The 24,393-nt window shown below is 36.0% G+C and overlaps 1 protein-coding gene across 1 annotated transcript in view; it reads left to right on the top strand.

The window, feature by feature from the left end:
• The window catches only part of KHDRBS2 (KH RNA binding domain containing, signal transduction associated 2), a gene marked incomplete at its 5' end in the record, with an annotated part of 440,115 nt that extends 418,417 nt beyond the window's left edge, over positions 1–21,698 (top strand). The window contains one exon of the mRNA XM_004386836.1: positions 20,634–21,698. Coding sequence (XP_004386893.1) covers positions 20,634–20,731 — 98 coding nt within the window. The remainder of the gene's footprint in view (positions 1–20,633) is intronic.
• Positions 21,699–24,393: the final 2,695 nt, after the last annotated feature.

The following is a 24,393-nucleotide window of genomic DNA, read 5'->3' as shown; positions in this document are numbered from 1 at the left end:
GTGTATCTTTGGCTATGTGTATTTTCACCAAAAAAAGAAAAGTGGTTGAGAAGTTAGAGGGTTGATATGTTGTGGGGTTGTTAACCAATGTTATAAAACAACATGTGTACTTCTGTTTCATGAGAAACTATTTGTTCTGTAAGGCTTCACCTGAAGTACAATAAAAATAAATAAAATAAAATAAAGTTAATTGGAATTCAGTTAAGATTCATTGAATTCGTAGGATATAGCAACATAGTATGTCATTTTTGAGAAGTTGTTTCTGGTTTCTAAAATACACATGCAGCAAGTTGACCACCTTGAAAATGATGCTCCTTTCAGTGTTTACAGCCGTGGGTTTTTATTAAAATAATACCAAGCCACTCTGTTTTTCTTTATGGGAAGCAGTAAAGGAGACAGTGAATGTTGACTGTGTTTGAGACTCTACATGATGAAGGTGTACTGCACTCTCAGGATGGAGATAGGAAGGCACAGATGTTGAGAGGGAAAGAGGAAGCGTGCCCTCCTTGGAACCAGCCATCAAGCTAACTCCTCCGGGTGGAATATCACGAGGCTGAGCTCCGAAGTAGAAGCATAAACCACCACCACCACCATTGCCATTCATAAACTGATTGCTTATGTATATTTTGTCATGTATTTCTTTATAATAAATCCAAATATTAAGTATTTTTATCTCTATTCCATAACAAGGAAACTGAGAAACAGAGGTCAAGGCAACATGAGAGTATAACTGTTGAGGCTCAGCTTCTGTTTTTACATTCTCATCAGTTACTGGAATATTAATAATAGTTACTACCACGCATGGAATACTTACTGTGGCTCTGTATTAGGCAATTTGTAATGAGGATTAGAGATTATAGAAATAATCCTCATTAGAAACTATATGTATATCTGTATAATCTAATCCCCATTAGAATTCTACAGGGTTACATAAGTGTATTGTCATTTGTATTTTATAGATGAGAAGTTTAAGCCCAGAGCATTAAGTAGCTTGTCTCAGTTCAACAATTAGCAAGTGGTAGAGCAGGAATTTAAATTCAAGTGTGTCTGATTGGTTTTGTTTATTTGTTTGTTTGGTGGGAGGGTGGGGGCAGTCTTTGGTGGACCCTGGGAGAAAGATGAGGACCTGGTACTTTAAATCTGAGGTTTTTTAAAGTGAAGGATGCTAAGCTTAGTGAGACTTTACTAAATCCTTCAAAATGCTGCCCCACTATTCTAAGGGAGCAGAGGGATCTTTGATAGTATTTTACAGAATAAAAGCATGGGGTATTAATTCAAAAAGATCACTAGGCTCCCTCTTTCCCAGACTTCAGCTTTCACAGCACCAGTCAAATTGGCCTAATCTTTTGCTTGCTATAGGAAATAGAAATATTCTCCAAAATATATATATATATTTCAGAAATTGTTTCACAGAAAAAAATAGAGTGATGGACAAGTATGCACAGGCCTGGCTCAGTTGGTGAGCTGCCATAGAAAGTATAGCTTTACTTTTGTTTTTTATATATTGTTCATTCATTGAAAGGAGCACATCAGGGAATCATGTGGTATTTAAGAAGGACAAGAGTATCCACATAGCTCCAAAGCCACATCAGTAAGCCAGCCAGACCAGAGGAAAGAGATTACCTGACATCCCAGAACATCCATACCTAATACGGCAGTCTTCTCTGTGTTCAACACAGTGACATTTCTATTGTTCCGAGCACATGTGTAATTTAACAAGAATCAAGCCATATGCCTTGTGCTCTTATTTACTGAGGATGATAGGTGAATAAGACATAATCTGGTCCTTTCTTTAATTTATTCAGCTTTCTGCACATAGATGTTGCTAGGTTCTAGGAATATGATGGCATACAAGGTCTCTCCTTGGCTCTTACTGTCTCCTGTGGAGAGGCATATGGCTACTTATAAAACAATTGCCCCAGGTTGTAAACTATGTGATACAATAGATCTAAAAATTTCAGAGACCATTACTCATTTAACAAATATTTATTTAATGACGAACACATGAAAGCCATCATTCTCAATCCTGGAGAAGCTGTAGTGAACAGTCTCTTGGAGCTTACATTCTAATCAGAAGATGTATTATTATTTATAAATCACTTATAAAAAATGGAATTTTCATTTGCAAGATGCATTCATTACTTTTTACCCTTGACATCAATTTGAGGAAAATCACACTTGTGAGCTTTACTTCACAAGCATTACATGCACTGAAATTAATGGCAGGGATGAATTTTATATTTAACAGGGTAGTTGATGATAACAGATGAGATTTCTATTTCTCAATTATTTTTATTTTAAGGTGTTAATACCATGTAAGTCAGTAGCGAATTGTGTGTGAATACAAACTATTGCTTCTCAGAACTTCTAATAGAGATTCAGGGGCAAGAGAGCCAGGAGAACTCAACTCTGTAACTCTATGGGTCTTCCATTACTCTTTTTGGTTATCTGCTTCTCCTTTTTTGCAAGTGCTAGAGAAAAACCATCCATTTTACTTTAGAAGCTATATCTGCCCATAAGCACTAGTTTTTATTCTAGGTCAAATTACAATTTACCAACAAGCAATTCTCTGTACACAGAAAACAGCTGATAAATTCTTTTTAATCAAGTAATGAGGAAAATGCAAAGAAGAATTTGACTACCTAAGCAGAGTAAGGAAGATATAAGTTAGGCAGCAATTTTTACTTATTAACTTTTACTTACCTATTTTACTAACAAAAATTTCGGCTAACTTGACCATATGCTCATTTGTTGAAAGATTAGACAAAGATATGCTGAAAACAGGTAGTACTCTTAAGACCAAGATCTTTTCTTTGACCGCTAGGATTGGCTGCCATTTTCTAACACTATTGAGTAAGTATTAGTTCAAGAATACACCTCACATTCAAGGTGTTTTTATTTTTTTGTTTAAAAATGTAGGCATGTCAACCTTCTGTGCATTCTAATCTGGGAAGTGTTTCTTGATTTTCATGTCAGAACAATAATTATTCAGGACAGAATTTATGTACTTGTTTTGTTGGAGTCAAGGTCTGAGGCAAAGAAATCTAATACTTTGCAACCTTTTTCATGATACAGAGCTCATAGAAAACAGTGAGATGTATTCAGCACACAGGAGTTGTAGAAGGAGGCTACTCAGGAGTTCAGGTTCTAGCAGCCCTGAGACCCATCCTGCTCCCCATAATCTTCCAGGCGCACCTGTAGTCTATCTGTGGTCCACATTGACAGGTGCTGAGAACTCTGAACAAAAATGCCTACTTTTTTTTTTTTTTTTAATTTTATTTGTTGTCGTCGTTGAGAATATACACAGCAAAACATGCACCAATTCAACAGTTTCTGCATGTATCATTTAGTGACATTGATTACATTCTTTGAGTTGTGCAGCCATTCCCACCCTCCTTTTCTAAGTTTTTCCTCTTCCATTAACATAAATTCACTGCCCTCTAAAGTTCCTATCTAATCTTTCGAGTTCCTGTTATCAATTTGATCCCATATAGATAGTTCTTAAAAGAGCATAATACTCAAGGAAGACATTTTTTACTAGTTAAGCTAAACTACTGTTTGGTTTTAAGAAGACTTCAGGGGATACTTTTGGTTTAAGGTTTAAAGATTATCTCTGGGCAGTATTTCGGTGGCGGGGGGGGGGGTCCATCCAATGGCTCCAGGAAGTCTGGAGTCCATGAGGATTTGAAATTTTGTTCTAAATTTCCCCGCTTTTGATCAGGATTCTTCTATGGAATCTTTGATCCAAATGTTCAGTAATGGTAGCCAGGCACCATTCAGTTCCTCTGGTTACATGTCAAAGAAGGACGTTATTCATGGAGGCAATTAGCCACACATTCCATATCCTCCTCCTATTCCTGGCTCTCCTTCTTCTTCTCTTGCTCCAGGTGAATAGAAACCAAATGTTGTGTCTTGGATGGCTGCTTGCAAGCTTTTAAGACCCCCAGGCACTACACAACGGACTAGAAGGTAGAACAGAGGCACTAAACATATTATTAGGTGAAATAACTGAGATATCCCATGAAACCATGGCCTTAAACTTCCAAACCAAAGAACTAAATCCCATGTTTGGTTGTACATAAGCAGCCTCAGAAGCTACATTATTTTGTGTGTGTGTGTGTCATTGTTGTAAATATATCACACAACTTTTGCCAATTTATCTTTTCACAGATGTAAAACTTATTGACAGCAATTACAGTAATCGGCTATGCAACCCTACCCTTAATCAATGTGATTTTTCTATCACCTTAACCCCCATCTTCCCCTCTCTCCTGCCCCAGGTAACTGCTAATAAACTTTGTTCTCTATACATTTGCCTTTTCTTGTCTTTCTATATATGTGAGGTCATAAAATATTTGTCCTTTTGTGATTGACTTATTTCACTCAGCATAATATCTTCAAGCTCCATCCATATTGTAGCATATATCAAGACTTCATTCCTCTTACTGACTGAGTAGTATTCCATTGTATGTATGTGTCACATTTTGTTTATCCATTCATCTGTTGACAGGCATTTAGGTTGCTTCTGCCATTTGGCTGTTGTGAATAGTGCTGCAATGAATGTTGGTGTACACGTCTCTTTTTGAGTCTCTGCTTTCAAGTATTTTGGGTATATACTTAAGAGTGAAATTGTTGGAGCATCTGGCAATTCTATTTTTAGGTATTGAGAAACCACCACACTGTTTTCTACAACAGCTGTACCATTTTACATTCCCACCAGTGGTGGATAAGTGTTCTAATTTCTCCACATCCTCATCAATATTTGATATTTCCTGTTTTTTTTTTTAATCTTACCTATCCTAGTGGAAATGAAATGGTATCTCATTGTGGCTTTGATTTGCATCTCTGTGATGGCTAATGACACTGAGCATCCTTTCATGTGTTTGGTGGCCATTTGAATGTCCTCTTTGGTGAAATGTCTATTCAAGTCCTTTGCCCATTTTATGATTGGGTTATTTGTCTTTTGTTGTTAAGCTGTCAAAGTTTTACATATATTTTTGTTATTAGATTGTTGCCAGATACATGGTTTCCAAAGATACTCTTCCAGTCAGTAGCTTGTCTTTTCACTCTTTTGGTAAAGTCTTTTGATGAATGAAAGTTTTTAATTTATATGAGGTCCTGTTTATTTATTTTGTCTTTTGCTATTTGTGCTTTTGTTATTTTATTAGATAATCCATTGTTGAGAGCTAGATCAGACAGCGATGCCCCTGCTTTTTCGTCTTAAGAATTTTATAGCTTTAGTTTGCACATTTAGTTCTTTAATCCATTTTTAATTTGTTTTTGTGTATGGTGTGAGGTGTGGATCCTGTTTCATTTTTCTGCATGTGGAAATCCAATTTTCTCAGCACAATTTATTAAGGAGACTCTTATTTCCTTGTCGAATGGATTTAGCACTCTTGTCAAGAATCAGTTGACCGTAGATGTGTGGGTCAAAAGCACCTACATTTTAAATGACGCGCACACCTGAAAATAATTTTATTCTTTAAGAATTCCTTTTTGCTACAGATTCTCTGCAATCTCAGCACATAAATATGTCTGATTAACCTGAAAAAATAAGTTATTTTTTTCTTATTCTAAAAGTAATAGACATATACTATAGACAATGTAAATAACAAAAAAGACATTTAAATCACCCTGAATTGCACTACTATATTCATTTATTATTTAATTTTTGTTACGTATCTTGTCAATTTTTTAATCTATCCTTTTACACATTTTATTTAAAAACAGAACACAACATAGACTCTTAAATAAAAATTTCACCTACATTTTGGTATCATAAATTAAAAAAAATTTATTTTCACTTATCAATTATTAGGATTATACTTTGACAAAATGCATAGTTTAATATATTTTCATATGTGCTATATGAAATATTGATATGTTCAGTTGAAAAGGGATATTCCCTTTTTTGTATAATCATGAAATAAAGATACTACTTGTATGTCAACCTATCTAGTTGTGAGAGTTAAATTTTGAGAATTCTCCTGCTCTCATATCCTGCATGGAAAATAGAACAACGGCCAGGCCCAATGACAAAAATAGTAAAAGCTCAGCAGCATAATTTTGAAGCCTAATTAAATTAAGATGCATTTTGTGTACTCAGATATTAGCATTAGGTGTTATGTGCTGGAGCTTTAAGTACAGACTTCTTGCTCACAGGTTGCTGATACTGTGATATCCAAATAGCAGATGATAAGATTTAAATATACAGGTGGAACAGTGATTTGTGATCTCACTCATGTCAAATATAAATTGATATTTTTTTAGTAATTTTCTACACCTCACATATTTATTAGTATCTGTTTATAGCTTGTCTTTAGTGAACTGTGCACAGTCTTTAAAAACAATAGCATTTATTTCAAAATGTAAATCTTGGATGTCCACTTATTCTTTCGCTTCCAGTCTGAATTAGTAACTGCTGTATGTTTTATTTTGATTGTTTCATGGGTACAGATACTAAATCCCAATGGAATGTCTGTATTTTTTATAAAATGAATAACCCCAAGGTTTAGTTTCCTGGCAACACCCCAGACTTTGAAAATTATGTGATTAGGCCCACAGTTAATTGTTCCAGGCTCCCTCCTCTTCTGCTCAGGTTGGCAGAAAGAATTCCATAGTCAGAGAGAGGAAAAGGGAAGATAATTCGGCCCTAGCTTCAGAAGACTCTCAGAAGCATCTCACATTTAGACTTCCACTAAATATCAAAATCCAATCATTCAGTGTGCATTTTACCCTGAACCCTCATACATTTGTAGAGTTTTTTTTGTTTTGTTTTAAGATTGAAATTGTATTTGTCTCTTTTGGGCCCATATTTTACTTTTCAAGTAACAATATGGGATTTATCACTATTAAATTATTCAAGATACTTGCAGGCAATTTAATATCAAATTTTAAAATATGTTTCTTACAACTTAATGTAAATATTAAGTGTCTGGTGATCAATAACATGAATTTATTTTTGGAACATGAATATTTGAATTATAGGAATTTCAAGTCAATTTCTGCATTTTCTAGATATTTCCTAATTCATGAGAGTCACTGTAATTGTTTTGGATAAGTCTGAATAGCTCATACTTCAATAGGGATGCATTTTAAACACAGCACATAACTTGGCTAAGCAACACCTCACGTTAAGAAACACCCTCTAAATTCTCTCTGAGACTTACAGCTACGAATGGACAGCAGTACTCTCTTCTTAGAGAGAGGAGCTATTTATTAAAACGCATTTGATGTATGAACTGAAGAGCTAATTATCCATTCTTTAGTGGCATTTTAGATGACAGCTGTGTGGAAGCAAGGCAGATAATATTAATATACTGTCTTGAATGAAAGCAAAGAGTTTTTGTGCCTTTTTTCTAGGGCATTTGAGTGCCTCGCTTAAAGTCAATTGCAGAATACGAACATATTCATTTTGTGTTGAGGAGCTGGAATGATTATTATCCCAGTGTGAAAATAAGCCCTGCATTGATTAATCTGTGAAAACAGCAAAGGAAAATGAAGCCAACTGGCATTCGTGCCAGCCATGTGATCCACAATGGAAGCACAAAGACAGTTCATTGTTAATAGTAAAAAGAAATATAAATTGGGGGAAATTTATTTCACAAATGGAAGTGACAGAGCTTTCTGAATGTGGGCAAAAATTGGTCAGTCATTTTGTTAAATAATGTATGGAAACTATTTTTCTTAAGATTTACTGATATTGAAACTGTAACATGATAGGCTACTGAGAAAAATATAACAGAGGCTTATTTGATTTTTAATATAGATTTCTAAATTTTATTTTTTAATGAAAGTAAGAAGGCCTAATGAAATTCTACATCTAAAATATTTTAAAATTCAGTTATCAAAATTAATTTTAAATTTTGCTTTTTTTTTTCTCCCTACTATCAGAGGTTGCAATCAGATGGATATCTAATCCAGCCAATCTTGATAATAAATGCAGCTCATGTTGCCTAGGCAAACAGAGCAGTGTGCCATTATTTCATTGCTTCCTTTGCTAATTTTAAGTTAGAGGCATTTATAATTTCAATTTTGTTGTGAATTTTACACTCCTGAATGCTATAGTTTTAGGCAAAACTGGAACTGGCTTTTAAATATTTTATATCAGATTCTTAGCTTTGATTACACATTTTGGAATCACCTTGTTAGCCTTGAAAAAATATTGATGCCCAATTTCCACCCCAGCTCAGCTCCATTAGTACCTTTGGAGAGGAAAATTGGACATCAAGGTTACTGTAAGCAAAGGTTGAGAATAAGTTTTAGATAAATACATACATGGTAGTGAGAAAAAAAAGGAGCCTATAGTCTTAGTATCATCCATCCTTTGATAATTTTTTTTAATACTTTTTCTCATAATATTATAACCAAATTATTCTTAAAATCCACTTCTCCCATAAGTATCTGCTTCTCATGGCTACTGAGGAGATGAATGGTTAAAATTGTGCCAAGCATTTGCCTTGTTGAATGTAGCATACAATTTTATGTCTAGGCCGCTTTTATAACACTGGGTATTTTGTAAGCAAATATTGTATTATAGAACCTGAGATTTTCAGTCCACTTAAAAAAAACAACAACTATAAATTTAAGTAATGGAAAATATAATTTACTCCCTTTTTGAACACTTTTGTGTCAAACAGTTAAATCTCAAACTTGATTTTCCCTAAAATTTACCCAGCAGATAGACAGTTCACAAATAATTATAGTCCACATGGTTCTAACAACTCTTGTTGAGACATTAAAACAAGCTATAGGAATGTCCTTTTATTGTTTCGTTTTCTGCTGAGTTAATGGCACTATCATTTTACTTGAGGGGAAGGGAGAGTTGAGTGATTTATTGTCAGAATCTTGGGGTGAACAGATCATGTATAGTTTGAAAAAGTTTACTCAGTATTATATAGATGTATATTTAGAACACAGAAAATAAGAACTTTTTTTGAAAACACAAAGTATAGAATATAAAATGTAAAGCTGGAAAAATATTTTTGCCCACTGTCTTAGTTATCTAGTGCTGCTATAACAGAAATATCACAAAGGGGTAGCTTTAACAAACAAGTTTATTTTCTCACAGTTTAGGAGGCTAAAAGTCTGAATTCAGAGTGCCGGCTCTAGGGGAAAGCATTCTCTCTCTCTCTGTCAGCTCTGGAAGGTCCTTGTCTCTTTGACCTTCTGATCCTGGGTGATCTTCATATGGCTTGGTGTCTCTGTTCCTCCATCTCTGCTTCTTCCATTTGCTTGTTTAATCTCTTTTATATCTCAAAAGAGATTTACTCAAGATACACCCGACACTAATCCTGCCTCATTCACATAACAGAGACAACCCATTCCCAAATGGGATTATAATCACAGGCATAGAGGCTAAAATTTACAACACATATTTTGGGGGGACCACAATTCAGTCCATACACCCACTTATAACTACATCAGCTAAGAAATATGTATCTAGGGAATATGCCACCATAGGGGATTTTTACAGAAGTTCTGGAATTTGGGGAGATTTTTGTGTTTGTTAAAAGAGAGCATGGGTTAAAAAAAAAAGACTAAGGTATGCTATTCTGAAATAAGTGTGCTACACTTCATTTATCTCGTATGTCATAATTTAGCGAATGTCATAATTTAGTGAATATATATTTAACATATGTATGTGACAGTTCCTGTTAAGCCATTCACTAAACTTTATATATATGTATGTATATATATAGTCACTAAAATATATGTATATCCTACTATACTATATGTAGTAGAAATACAAGAAAACTATGCCAGTTGAAAATAGAATCTAATTATTGATTTATAACCAGTGTCATTTTGTAATGAAATGACTTAACCTTACTGGTACCTTGTCAAACCTTTAGCTCAGTTGGTAACAAAATGTGCCAGGGGAAAAAAAAAAAAGGGTTAGAGCCTTGTAATTGTCCAGGAAGCCCCCAGAATAAGGCCCCTCACGCTCAGAGGAGTGCAGGGCCAGGCAATAGACAGATACCCCAGGAGGCTTTTGGAAAAGTTGGCCCAGTCATGAGCAAAGGGCTAAAATTCGGGCTGCTTCAACTACTGGGGAGAGCTAACAAGGTTAACATTTTCCTGAGCTTAAGGCCCAATTTTTTCTGACTCCCATAATTTAGGGTTGATCTGAGAATACAAGCTCATGTCTGTTCTCAAGTATAGATAGGAATGAGTGATGTGGAAGAGGGAAACAAGCACGTCACTACAATTTAGCCTCTTTGTCTATGAAACTATGTCACCAAATCTACTTTCTTCACCAAATTAAAGAAATTCAGGGCAGAGATCTCAAAGAATTCTTTGAGAGGAGAATTATAAAATATTATTTTCTATTACCATTCTTATTCTTCCTCCTATTATTTCTCATAAAGTCCTTATGTACATTCTCCCTCACCAAAAAAATTTAAAAACTATGGCAGAATTCTTCGGACTTTTGATTGAATCAGGATTTTATTTGACAAAAATAAGAATATATTTTAGACTCAAGCCACAGCAAGCTTCTACATTGTGTCTAATACCACCATCATTTTTTCTACACCTACCATTTTGGAAATCTTTTCTTCAACTACCTTCTTGTTCTCCTTTTTACTTAAATGACATCTTTGCTCCAAAATAAGAAGACAGACACATATTTGTTTATTAAGAATCACTGACCCGTATTATTTTACAGCTGTCAGATACTATACATCAGAGTCAAGAATACAATATGAGTTTAAATTATACCTACATTGCCTAATTTGTCAGTCACTAATGAATGGAAACTAGAAATGAAATGGTACCAACAGAATAAACTTATTATTAAGTGAGATTATGTGTAAACTGTATAGGACAGGGACCGAAACAGAGAAGACAATTTAAACTACCTGGGAATGCTGTTCTTGGTGCAACCTGAAATGTTATGCTTTTTTTTTTTTTAAACCTTCTGGCAGCATATAATGGCAGTAATCCAAAACAACCTACGCTAAGCTTAGGCACAGAAGATAAAATTCTGAAACCAGGTTATGATTTGGAAATTAGGAATATGCAGTGAATTTGAGGATATTAAACGGGGTGAGTATAAAAATGGAGAAAGATTAAGGAAAATGGCTCTAGGATTCCCATGCCTAGACAAATGAGAAACTGGAAGAAGATTTAACTCTCAAGTTACAAAAATCAGCCATGGCCACATGCATATGTCCCATTGAGCCCAAATTAAAGTTAACAGAGAAATATCAAGCACCAACTAGTTGTGTCACAGATGTATTTCAGGATTTTACCCTCAACAGTTAATGTAAATTATTTCATTATGGATTATTCATGTATTTATCAAATGCCTTCCTGAAATTACCCATTTATACTTTTAATATGTACCATTTTAAAAAATTCATGTTTATTGTATCGTGTAAAGTTTGGATTTTGGTGTTAGTTGTTATTTATTTGTTTCAGGGCCTAGGTGGCCAGGTGGAAACACCTACTTTTCCATGAGGTAGAACTTTAAAAAGCCATCTAGGGACTTCATCTAAAAACTTATTCAAAAACTGAAATGAATCTGACCTTTTGTGAGGAAAATGTCGGTGTTTGGGGCAAGTAGTCCCAGTAGACAAGAGAGGCTCCTCAGAAGTCCCAAAAATTAGTCCGTTTCTCGTTTGTGGAACTTCTACCCCAAATCATCATTATCATTCTTAAGGTGAATCAAAACAGGTCACCAAAAACCTAATCTGTAAAAAGTTACTAATTGTTAAGGGAAAATGTAAGCTTTTGCTCAATACATTCAACAAAGAGCGATCATTCAATTGCTGAAGTTTAACAGGTGTGTAAAGTGTGGGTCTTCTGCATTTAAAACCTTTAAACTAGTTTATTCCTGGTCCCCTCTTCTAATTTGCTCTAAATTCAATCCATGGCAGCAATAAGATGACCTTGCTTTTGAGAAAAAAGATTTTAAAATCTTAACTTTACCAACACCACCACTTGTACCCTAGAAATGCTTTCAATGAATAACATGGAATACCTATATTTTAGGTGATCAAAAAAGTCATCAATATCCAATTGTCTAAAATGAAATTAGGGATCAGATCATAGTAGGCCTTATATGGAATCTCTTGTAAGAAATTGGGACTTGGTCCTCAGTGTGCTACAAGAGCCATTGAATAGGCCTAATAAATTGTACTTGGAACCCTCTGGCTAAAAGGTAGAAAAAAAAGTAGAGTAAGTAGAGTAGGAACACACACATACATACCCACACATACAGAGCATGGAGAAAAGAAAGACAACTAAGTATTCTGGGCAAATATGACAGTGACCTGCAGTGGAATAGGGTCAGTGGGGATGTAATGAAATGGATTGCTTAAATATACATTATCAGGCATTAGTGGTTCAGTGGTCAAATTCTTGCCTTCCATGCAGGAGACCTGGGTTTGACTCCTGGCTAATGCACTTGATGTGCAGCCACCACCTGCCTGTCAGTGGACACTTGCATGTTCCGTTGATGCTGATTAGGTGTCAGTGGCACTTCCAGACTAAGACAGACTTGGACGGCCTGGTGATTTATTTCTGGAAATCAGCCTATGAAAACGTTATGGATCACAATGGTCCAACTGATAAGTGATCATGTTGCTGTTGCAGGACTGAACAACCTTTTATTCCATTGTGCATGGGGTCACCATGCGTGGGGGGCTGCCTCAATGGCAGCTGACAACAACAGCAAATATACATTAAGGAAGAAGAAGAGGCAAGATTTAGTGATTGCTTAGATTGATTAGGCAAGGGAGAGAGGGGATTATGACAATTCCAAGGGTTTTTGATGGCTAATTAGGTAGATTGTATCTTTCACTGGAGTAGGAAACTTGGGAGGAGTGTTAAGTAGGATGGAGAAAAAGATGAGTTTAGTTTTAGAAAAAGTTGTCTTTGAGATGCCTGAGGAGATGTCCCATGGGCAGTTGGATATGCAGGCCAGAAGCTCAGAACAGTTTGTGACAATTAAAGTGTGTCATCAGTACGTAGGCTAAGAGACATGCTGAAGGGGTCTTTTGATAAGAAAGAAGCAGAACCAGAATCCAAATGCAGACCTGGCTCCAAGACTCCTGGGGTCCCCATTCAAAGAGAAGGGATTCGTCTGAGGGAAGACTGGCTCCTTTTATGGGAACAAAATGAAGAATTAAAATAGTAAATCTAATTAATTTATTCAGTAAATAATTACCAAATGCTTGCCATGTGCATCATAAGATTGTAGAGTTGAGAATAGAGTTCTTGGAAAGTTCTGGTCCTTTGTTACTCTCTAAGTGAATTATCCAAGTGTTACTTTTTTCCTAACAGAGAATATCTAATTAAAAATTTGAAAGAGCAATAAAATCTGTAAATGCTCTCCAGAAGCTGACTGCATTTCCTGAGAGCATAACCGATGGTGAACTGAAAGTTAACAACTCTTCTTGGAACATAATTCATTATGTTTGTCTGGGAAAACAGATGCTGGTCATCCATGTTGCTCCTTCAGTACTATTCCGTTTTACTCTCTGCATCTTAAACAATAAACTCTGCAATTACAAATAGTGGGGTTACAAATGGTGCCGATGAAATGGTTGAGCCAGTCAGTTCTAAAATTCCATTAATGTTTTTAAGCGCTCAGAGCAGAACAGATAACTTTACCTCCCACTTTGGATGAATGCACACCCAGATATGCAGCTTAACAAATTCAGCTGAAGCAAGCCACATTCTTATTAAAGAAAATTAAAACTACAATCTCACTTAGCTAATTAATTGTTTGTTATTGGAATCACTAATTATTATATAATCGAAGAGGAATACAATAAATTAAACCCTGTTTTCTAGGAGAAAAAAAGAGATCAGAAATCAGGAACTTCTTTCAGATGAAAGGGACGGTAGAGAGATAGTGAGGCAGTTATAGCTAAAAATCTGGGTCATACCAATAACTAAACTTTCTGAATTTAAAGAAGACAACATCAGTGCCTCTTTTTCAGGAATACTTTATATGCTAATAATATACAAAAATGCTTAAAACTGTGGTTGGCCTTCAGAAGACTTGACGGCGGTGAGTCTCTTCAGCTTTTTCTTTTTTCCTTGTAATAGAAAAGGTATTTAAAAATTAAATGAATAAAATAGGAGCTGTTACCATAGTAAGTTACACAACAGCAAAATATCTAACCTCTACTCTTTAGGAATAAATAGCCATAAAACCCTTAAGTACATGTGCTTTTTTAAACAGAATGATATTCCTTACAGAGATCAGAAGCTTAACTGAGAGCAACAAACTCAGTGCTGAAAGCCAGAATCACCCATGCTGTAATATTCTTATATGGTTGGCAAACCAAAGACACCAGGGGTTTATAATAAAAACCAAAAACTAAACCCATTGCCATAGTCGATTCCAACTCATAGAAACCCTATAGGACAGAGTAAAACTGTCCCATAGGGTTTCCAGGGCTATAAATCTTTGCGGAAGCAGACTGCCACGTCTTCTTCCCGCAGAGCAGCTGGTGGGTTCCAACTGCCGACTTTTTAGTTAGCAGCCAAGAGCTTTAACCACTGCACCACCAGGGCTCCTCCGGGGGCTTATAATAATGGAAGTTAACTTAGATTTCCTACTTTAGTTGTGGTTTTTGTATACTGCTTTACAGTGTACCAAAAATAAATAGCACAAACTGCCCTTTTTTGTTGTTATGCGTTGTTTTGCGATTCTTTTTCACATTTCAGAAATGAACACAAAGAGCTATCTAAGCCTAGCGAAGTGCAAGCCTGACAGCCATGTCCTCAATCTCAATGGCATCATATATATTCCCCCTGAACTGATCACTAAAATTAATTTTCTCTGAAGGTGGCATTTGAAACAAACTTTTGGGAAGATAAACATTACAAGTTTACTTTCCAGGTACTTAAACAATGCTAACTTTTTCAAAATGGGTCCTTCATCCCTATGCTTTGTTTCTTTTCCAACAATCTCAATGTTTAAAGTGTGTCTGAAACAGTCTGGGAATCCAGTTTTGCAACTTTTAAAATATCATCCAGATTTTTCTTTCCGTCTCTGAGTGCTCCCAAAGTACATGGTGCTATGGCAGGAATGAGAGCGCATTGAGAAATTCACATGTTTTATAGACCTGATTCTGCTGAGAGCCAAGTATTTGAGATGCAAAAGCTTTTAAAGTCGCTAGAGTAACATTAATGCACAAGAAGAGCTACCTGGGTAATTTATACTCCTTTATCAAAGTAAGATATTCCTTGATGCTTATTAGCATGTAATGGAGATGCACTTGGTGGCATTCTATAAAACTTGACTCACTGGGTGAAAAATCAGTCTTAGGTTAATAAAACAATTAGAGGTAGCATAATTTTTAACAGAAATGTTGATATATTTCAAATATATGCAACATGACAACCTAATCCCTAGCAATGTATTTCTGAATAGAAGTCCTGTTGTACTTAACTTTATGTAATTAATTTAAAAAAAATCACTTTTATTTAGTAACACCATTTATTTACATTAGCTTTCAAATATTTAGGGTGTGCTTACTATGTATCTGCCACTGTAGAAGATCTCTCCTCTCATAAATTTTAGTATCCAGTTTAAGAAACAAGCCCCAATGATACAAAATAATTAATACAGGAGAGTCTTTAATAAGGAAAATGAGTTCTCTTAAACAGGTTAAACAGCACCTGAATTCTTATTTACACTGTGTATTTGTTCAGAAACACCATTCTTTGAGATGTTTAAATGTAAACTTCCAATCCAAGTTCAACTGAATTATGAAAAGTAGTACCTCCCTCCTCTTTGTGTTTCCCAGAATTTTCTTAAAATACGAATTATAACTGTGTTGTCATCTATGAAATCCCGTGTTAATTTTCTCCTGTGGTCTCCCTAAGGCTCTTTAAACCGTCCTCATATGTAAGGCTTAACACAGCACCCAGCACATAGGAGATACTCTGTAGGCATTTACCTCTTTGCCCCCTCCTTATTTCATATACTGCATAAAACCCAAAAAAACAAACACATTGCCATCAAGTGGATTCCAACTCATAGCAACCCTATAGGACAGAGTAGAGCTGCCACATACAGTTTCCAAGGAGCACTTGGTGGATATGAACTGCCGACCTTTTGGTTAGCAGCCAAACTCTTAACCACTGCAACACCAGGGCTCTATATACTGTATAGTACGTTAAAATCAGGAATCCAAGAAATTGTGGTAATTTGATCAAGTCACTTAAGTTCTCTTTCTCATATCCTCATTGGCTATTTCTAGATCCACAATTCTGTAACCCATTCCAGGAATTTCAATTTGACAGACATTTATTTAGCTTCTCCTCTGAGGGATAATTTGTTATTTATTTGCTTGATTCACATTCATGGACTAGCTAGTATTTCTCATATGACAAGGACCCTGATATTGAGAGCATCTTACTTCCTTTTCAATTTTCCAACTGGACAAGGAGAGATTATCTGTCTCTAAATTGCCTGCAATGAGGCTTTAAAATGACATCCTAGACCACATCATGGGACTAGAAACAGTTGGCCAGGAGTCCATAATTACTAAAAAGTCCTAAGTTATTTTAAATTCCACCTTTGCTGCTAAGTAATGGAATCCAAAGAGAGCAGATAAATTCTCCAGCCATTCCTGGGTATTTATAACTTCATATTTTAGAGCAATCACATCATAAGGGAATTGATTATGCTCCGTCTCTCCTGTGCTTCAGTCTTTTCCATGCCCAAGATTCCATGGTGGACTCAGTTTGAAAATCCCCTTGAATTCTCAAGAATCACCTCTATCTCTGATTCTTGGAGTAAGGAAATCCAGGAGCCTAGGTATCGCTGGTGAGTGATGAAGGGGTTGGCTGACCATATAAGGCTTAATGACACACTATATGGTGACAGTGGAAAAGTGTTCACTGGGTCAGTACTCTCCAGGCCAGATTCAAAAATCGTAACTTCACTGAGAGAAATTGGCTTGTATTATCATGTGGCTATTGTAAATGTGTGGTTACATGTAAACATTCTGACATTTGAAAAATATAGATCAAGGAAATTTGGTACCATTAGAAAAAATGCTTTTCTAATCTTGTTTCACTATTGTTATTAAGAACAATAAACAATGGAATCAAGACCTGAATTTAGTGAAACAAATTCATGATTTTCTCTGCTAATGGTGAGGAATCTTGCAAAATCTAAAACTCACTTTTGCGCAGGTAGGAATTTATGTTGGCTGCCTATTTACCTTTCTGGAACCCTGGTGGCAGTGTAGTTAAGTGCTCAGCTGCTAACCAAAAGATTGACAATTCCAATCCACCAGCTGCTTCTCAGAATAGGGGTAGTTCTACTCTGTCCTATAGGGTCACTACAAGTCAGAATCGACTCAACGGAAAGGTGTTTGGTTGATTTACCTTTATAGTGCTGTAATTGTCACAGCACTATGAGAGCACTATGAAGGGCTATTTTCCTAGCCTTCAGCAAAGGGGAAAAAGTGTGTTAATTCGCATGCAAATGGAGAATTATAAAAGCTTATTTTTATGCAATGAAATATAAAGTTTTTGTACTTTTTCGTAATGAGATTCATCTATCATTATTCCAGTGGATCCATTAATAAAGTACTTTCTGCCTCATAGTTTCTAGATTTATTCATTCATTCATCCTTTCATTCATACAATCTTTAATGCCCTCAAACCTTACTACGCAACTGCATTTTTCCCAGGCCCTGGTGGTTCAGTGGTTAGGTGCTCAGCTGCTAACTAGAAAGTCGCCAGTTGGAACCCACTAGCCACTCCATGGGAAAAAGATGTGGCAGTCTGCTTCTGTAAAGATTACAGCCTTGGAAGCCATATGAGGCAGTTCTACCCTGTTCTATAGGGTCAATATGAGTTGGAATTGACTTGACAGCAGTGGGTTTGGTTTTTGGGTTTGAGGATATAGCAGTAAACAGTGACACTGCCCATTCTAATGTTGGGCAGCAGTTAGAAAATGAAGGGTTTTAGTCCATCAATCAGCTGCCCTAGAGCTTCAGATAAGTCAAGTAAAGCCAATTCAATGAGTTTTTATTAAATACCTATGTCCTCTGTGGGAAGTCCCCAAGATTATGATGATTCAAAAGTTCTAACAAATCTGTTGGTGAATGGTGGCAGCTAATTTGGTCTCCTGCTCATGGTTGTTCAGCTATTTTGCATAAACTACCAAACACATTCAGAACAGTTTAGAATCCAAGAAAGGACCCAGGACTTTCATTCCCTGGGAAAACTCAAAACCTCTATTATTTCACTCCTAAATCCCATAGAGTACCACCCAGGAATCTCTAACACTCTAGAACAATTGAGAGCAAAAAGTAGTGGATTCTCTTTTTGAGGATAAAGACATTGACAGTCTTGATTACGTCATAGACAAGATGTAAATATTCACATTATATCAGGCTGAGAAAGCATTTTCAAGCTTGCAAAGTCAGTTTTCCCCTTTAGCGCATCAAAGCAAGATTAAAAGAAAGTTTTATTTAATTCCAATCAAGTACCAGTTGCTGTCTGGTTGATTCCCGCTCATGGCGATCTCATGTGTATCAGAGTAGAGCTGTGCTCCATAGGGTTTTTAATGGCTGGTTTTTCAGAAGTAGATCACCAAGCCTCTCTACTGAGGTGCCTCTGGGTGGACCAGAACCTTCAACCTTTCAGTTAGCAGCTGAGTGTGTTGACCATATACACTGCCCAAGGACGCCTCCAATCAAGTACATGCATAGAATTCTTCACCAAAATGTCTATGTTGAGAAATTCAGGCAATTTGGAGGTAAATTCCTTTCCTCTAGAAATCACATCAGAAATACCAACATCCATACTTCCCACCAAACATGCCTTTGTCCACTCATTTCAAAGGCAATATAATCTAGAGCAGGGGTCAATAAATCTTTCCTGTAAAAGGCCAGACAGTAAATATATTAGGCTTTGCCTGCAATGTAGTCTCTGTGACAACTATTCCATTCTGCAGTTGTACCCTGAAAGCAGCCAGACAATACCTAAAAAAATGGACATGCCTATGTTCAAATAAAACTTTATTTACAAAAACAGACAGCTGGCCAAATTTGGCCTCAAACTAGTTTGCCAACCTGTATTCTGAGACAGGATAATATTTCTCATGTTTATTTAGTTTCTCACTCCTATTTTATATTCCATCAGTACTGGAATAAATACAACATGTACCTCAAACAGTGAAAGACACAGTTTTTCATTTGTTATCAGGTGTTATCTGTAACAAAGATGTTCTGGTCAAAGATTTCCTCAGAAACTTAATCTTTACCCACTTAAGTGCTATTTTTTTATAAATTGATAAACTTTGATCATTTTTTCTGCATTGCAGATCATCTCTGCTGTTAAGTCCGCCTCAGAGAGACCCTATAGGACAGAGTAGAACTGTCCCACAGGGTTTCCAACAGTGGCTTTTGAACTTGAACTGCCAACCTTTTGGTTAGCAACTGTAGCTCTTAACCACTGTGCCATCAGGGCTTTTGCAACTTAATTTTTTCTTATTCTTTTTTCTTAATCTCTTCTGAGCTATTGTACAGAAATGTTTAGGGTCACTTGAGCTACCCAGGGCATATTCCCTTCATCAGTTGGCCTCGTCTGCAGTGATTTTGCAGTTGGCATTTCCATTACCACCAACTTTCAGATCAGCTGTCAATGTCAGTGTGTTTCTTTCTAGTAATCTCCTTTCGTGTGTCCACACTTTCTTCCACCATAGCCCATGTATAAAATCTGCTCTCTACTTAAGTGTAAAAAGTACTGAATTCTGACTGAAAGACTCAGACAACCTAGTTTGTAGAATTGTATTAAATGTCATCATAAAACAAATACTAAGTTCCTGGTCCTTTGAGGGAAGGCTGTATTCCTCTTTTGGGGACAGAAACTTTGCAATAGCTGTTTTTCACAATACTCAAAATCCTGGTTGCTTGTTTCTTGTTTTGGGCTAGATTCCAAAACACTGAGTTTATTGGAAATCTGAGTGACAGGTAAATGAGGACTTTTTCTACTGTACTAATACCTCTATTTTCCAAGGTATTTATTTGGAAAAATTGATATGAGAATTTTTTTTTTTTTTTCTTTACTGGCTTTGCTACTTAAAATTCACTGTGCTCTGTGTCCTGCTTTTCACTCACTAACTTTATCTAGGACAGATTAGCACAGTAGGTCTCAACCCTGAGCCACATAAGATGGAGGACATTTGAAAACTACTAACCCCTAGGTCCTGCCCTCTAGAGTTTTCTGATCAGTTGGTCTAGGGGGTAGAGAGGTGAAGTAAGCAGGCATTAGTGTTTTTCTTTTTTTAAGATTCCCAGATGATTCTCATGTTAATCAAGGACTAGGAACCACTGGTTGACTCTATCCAATTTCTCTTAGATGGCTGTATACAAGATTAAATGAGGAGTAGTTTACACTGATATTCTACTTTGTGGCGTCAGGATTTATATAATAAATATGGATTTATCTAAAGACTTAAACTTTCTCTTCTTTGAGAAATGCACTGCAAGTTTAATTCCAAGTGGCTGCGTTTCAATATATATACTTTTTGGATCCATCTCACCACATGGAGGAGGTGTTCTCCTTGGTCCACTGTTGTATCTTAAATGACTGTTTCTGATAACTCTGAAGCCCTGTGTATGTTACTGTTTTTCTCTTGTTCATAGCACCAGAAGAATGGGCCACAACCCGCTCCAGCCTGAAGGCACCACCGCCAAGGTCAGCCAGAGGGGGATACAGGGAGCACCCCTATGGTAGATATTGAAGGTCTTCCTCACCTGTGACCTCACCTCAAAGACAATTCATAGCCTGTGGTCTCCACATAAACAGCAAAAATACAAGTAATAGTCCTTTTTTTTTTTTTTTCTTTCCTTTTCTAGGGATAACTGCTCATGATTACTCCCATATATTTCTTGTATTTCCCTTTATAATGTTGACGTGACATTGACGGACTTAAAAAGACATTGGCAAGCATTGTCTATAACCCATTCAGTAGGATGATACTCTCTTGGTTGTTTTTCATTGTGTGTGTAATTTTTTATTTTTTTTTAATGAAAAAGCATGAATCTGTTCAAAGATTTTGAGTCTCAACCAGCTAGCAAAAATTTGTTTAGGGTTGCTAAAAGACTGTAATATGATTTTTGAACTAGCTGATAATAAAGTTGTAGATAAGATGTTTTAACCTGTCTTTTAATATCTGTTAGTTAGATGAAGATGTTCAATATTAATTATGTAAATTTAATTTTAAATGCTGTTTTAATGGGGTTGAAAACAAGCAGCTACTGTATGTATGTAGCAAACTGAATTTGTTCAGTGTTTTAACCTGTATTTGTTAAAAAAGAAAAAAAAACACACATAAAGTTCCATGTGTAAGCTTCTCTAAATAGGAAACCACAATTTGTCAAATATGTTTGCCATAATTTGTCAATAAAGCTGAAAATTTTTGTAAAAACTAAATTTGGAATTACTTGTTTTCTAGCTTTAAATGCCTGCTTTATTTCTTCTTCAAGAGATGCCTAAAATGTTTTCTATTTAAAAATTACAAAAATGAACCCAAGCTTGTTTTAAGATATTTGTGTAATACTTAAAAAATGTATTAATAACTTATGGTTGTTAAATAATTTAAAAGTTAACAAACTAAACTGTTACTTGAATCATGGTTAGTCAACACTAATGTATAACATGTTAATGGAAAAAAATGGATCTAGAATAATAAATGGATTTTAAACTATCCTCTAAGCTTTATCTTGCTAAACACAAACTCTGATTGACTTGTTTGCATTAGCATGTCTCTCGTGAGAAAGAGTAATGGAGTATAAAGAGGTAAGATTACCACTTACCACTGTCTAAATGCCTAGTTCTTCAACCTTTGAGTTTCCCCGCACATTAAATATCCCATCTAACATGTAAGCATTGCGTAGATTCACTTTATTGTTTTCACTCAAAGGAGTGTGTGGACTTCATTTGCGTAGTTTATAACAATTTGTTTTGACAAACAAATCATCAGTGTCACTGGCCAGTTGTTGCTATTCAACCTCAAAAACTTTATTTGTAATTTTCAGTGCTAAATATCACCGCCCTTGAAGGCAGTTTAGAGGGCTGATATTTCTTTTGAGACTATCAGACTTGATGGCTGATGATTATTAAGGAAATATGTCGCAGGACTCAAAGGATGACTAAACGTTAAACAGGTAACACTAATAGTAACTCTGTAATTTTGCATATGCAACAGAAATGTTAAATATTCTCAGTTATTAAGTTCCTGATAGTTAAAAAAGTAAACCTACAAAAACATAACAAATAGGTCTATAGGTTATTAAAACAACTAATTAACATTAACTAGAGGCACCAAAATTATTTTACAATATATAACCCTCAAGGTAATAAACAGAACTAAAATTAACAATAATAGTAATGCAACTCTTGCTAACATCAAATGTAAGCTAAATTTTGATGGAAAAAAAAAAAAGAAAGTGAAAGACTTGATGGTAGGGATTGATGCCAAAACTGTTCATCTTTTAAATAGTTTTTTGTTTATGGTGGCTTTTTGTCGATGTGATTGGTTTACTTTTTTGCTGCTGACCAGCTAAGGCATATTGCTGTTCCGTTTTTTCAGCTGGAGTTGCATGCCAATAGTTTTATGAAGTGTGTGTCTGTCATCAATTAAAATTGTAAATATTTGCCTTTCATAAAATGCTGTTGAGTTATATTTAATTATCTTTTTTTATTCTTTCTCGCTATTTCAGGTGCCCACAAGCAAAGAACACATAATTGAATAGCAGATGTGATGGGTTAAGAAGGATGGAGGTAAGCTTATTTTTCGTCTTCTTTGAAACAGATAAGATCATCTTTACCAACATAAAGACATAGCAGTGAGCTAAAATACCAGATGCCACTTGTTGAAATACTGAAACGGTTTAAATTGTTGTCAAGCAATTGAGTCTTTTAATCTTTGTTGAAATAAAGCCATCTAACTTGATATTTACCTGACAAGTCTTATTTGGAAGCTTGCCAAATGAATTGTGAATTAATAGTTAATCTGAGGCCTTTGTCTTCACTTTAAGCTGTATGTTCCATCTCTGTAATTCTACAAAGAAAGAATGCTACAACTTTTAATCTGAAGGTATAGAAGGAAGCCTCAATTGTTGGCTAACGTAAAGGGGAAGGGGACCCCCAGTCTCTCGCCTAGCCTGTCAATGAGAGTCAAATACAATAATTTTCCGTTCCCATCATGTTTCCCATCTATCTTACTGTTTTCATCAATAAACTTCTTGTTTCTCATCTGCCGTTCTATTTGATTTAGTAAATATTTACTGAGTACAAAGCACAAATGGAAATTGAAGCCTGATTTCTGTACACAAGGAGTTGAAAACTTTAGTCAAGTAAACCTAAGACTGAAAACCATGCAGGGACAGTTATGAAATCCTCGGAAAGAACTGAAATAGCTTTGCCAGAATGGTTGAAATGGGGTTTAAAAGCCAAGTGTTCTCCTTCTCGGTCTGGTACCCTCTCTTCTATACAAATCTAAATACAGTTTAGTCTTTCAGAAGTGCCATTTGAGTGGTATGAGAGAACTGAGAGATTCATTATATTGTTATATGCGGTCAGGAAAAAGGCTGAGGGAGCCATCTAGGTTTTGGACTTGAATGAAGGGAATAGACCGTTCGTCAGTGAGAAATGGAGTACGTCCTCGTGAAGAGACCCCACCACCACCACCAGGTGCCTTCGAGTCAGTTCCAACTTGTGGTGACCCCATGTGTGTTAGAGTAGAACTGTGCTCTGTAGGGTCTTCAAGGGCTGATTTTTCAGAAGTATACCACCAGGCCTTTCTTCCATGTGCCCCTAGGTGCACTCAATCTTCCAACTTTTCTGTTAGCAGCCAAGTGCATTAACTGTATCACCCAGGGCCTTAGACTTTGTCAGTACCTAGAGTTGGAAAAATTCAGAAAGTGTTTGAGAGGAAAGCAGGTGCTCAATGAGCCCTGAGAGTTGTTCATGAAGGCGAGGACTGAAAAGACAGGTTCAAGTGAGATCATGGCTATCCTTAAGCACTGGGTTGAATTGTTGGATTTTATGGGATAAGCAATAGGGAGCCACTATAGGTGCTGAGGAAACCCTGGTGGCATAGTAGTTAAGAGTTCGGCTGCTAACCAAAAGGTTGGCAATTCGAATCCACCAGGCACTCCTTGGAAACCCTATGGAGCAGTTCTACTCTGTCCTACAGGGTCCCTATGAGTCGGAATCGACTCCATGGCAAGGGGTTATAGGTGCTGAAGTAAGGAATGGCATAATGAGAGTTATTCCTAAAGAATAAAGGAACCAGGGAACCCAAGGCTGAGTAAGGATATTGTTGATGTGTTGTGAGATTGTTAACCATTGTCATAGGGCAACATTTGTAGTAACTGTTAAATGAGAAACTATTTTGTT

The sequence above is a fragment of the Trichechus manatus genome, unplaced genomic scaffold (genome assembly GCF_000243295.1).
Source record: "Trichechus manatus latirostris isolate Lorelei unplaced genomic scaffold, TriManLat1.0 scaffold00172, whole genome shotgun sequence".
NCBI classification, from domain to species: Eukaryota; Metazoa; Chordata; class Mammalia; order Sirenia; family Trichechidae; genus Trichechus; species Trichechus manatus.
This window is presented reverse-complemented; position numbering and strand designations above follow the sequence as displayed.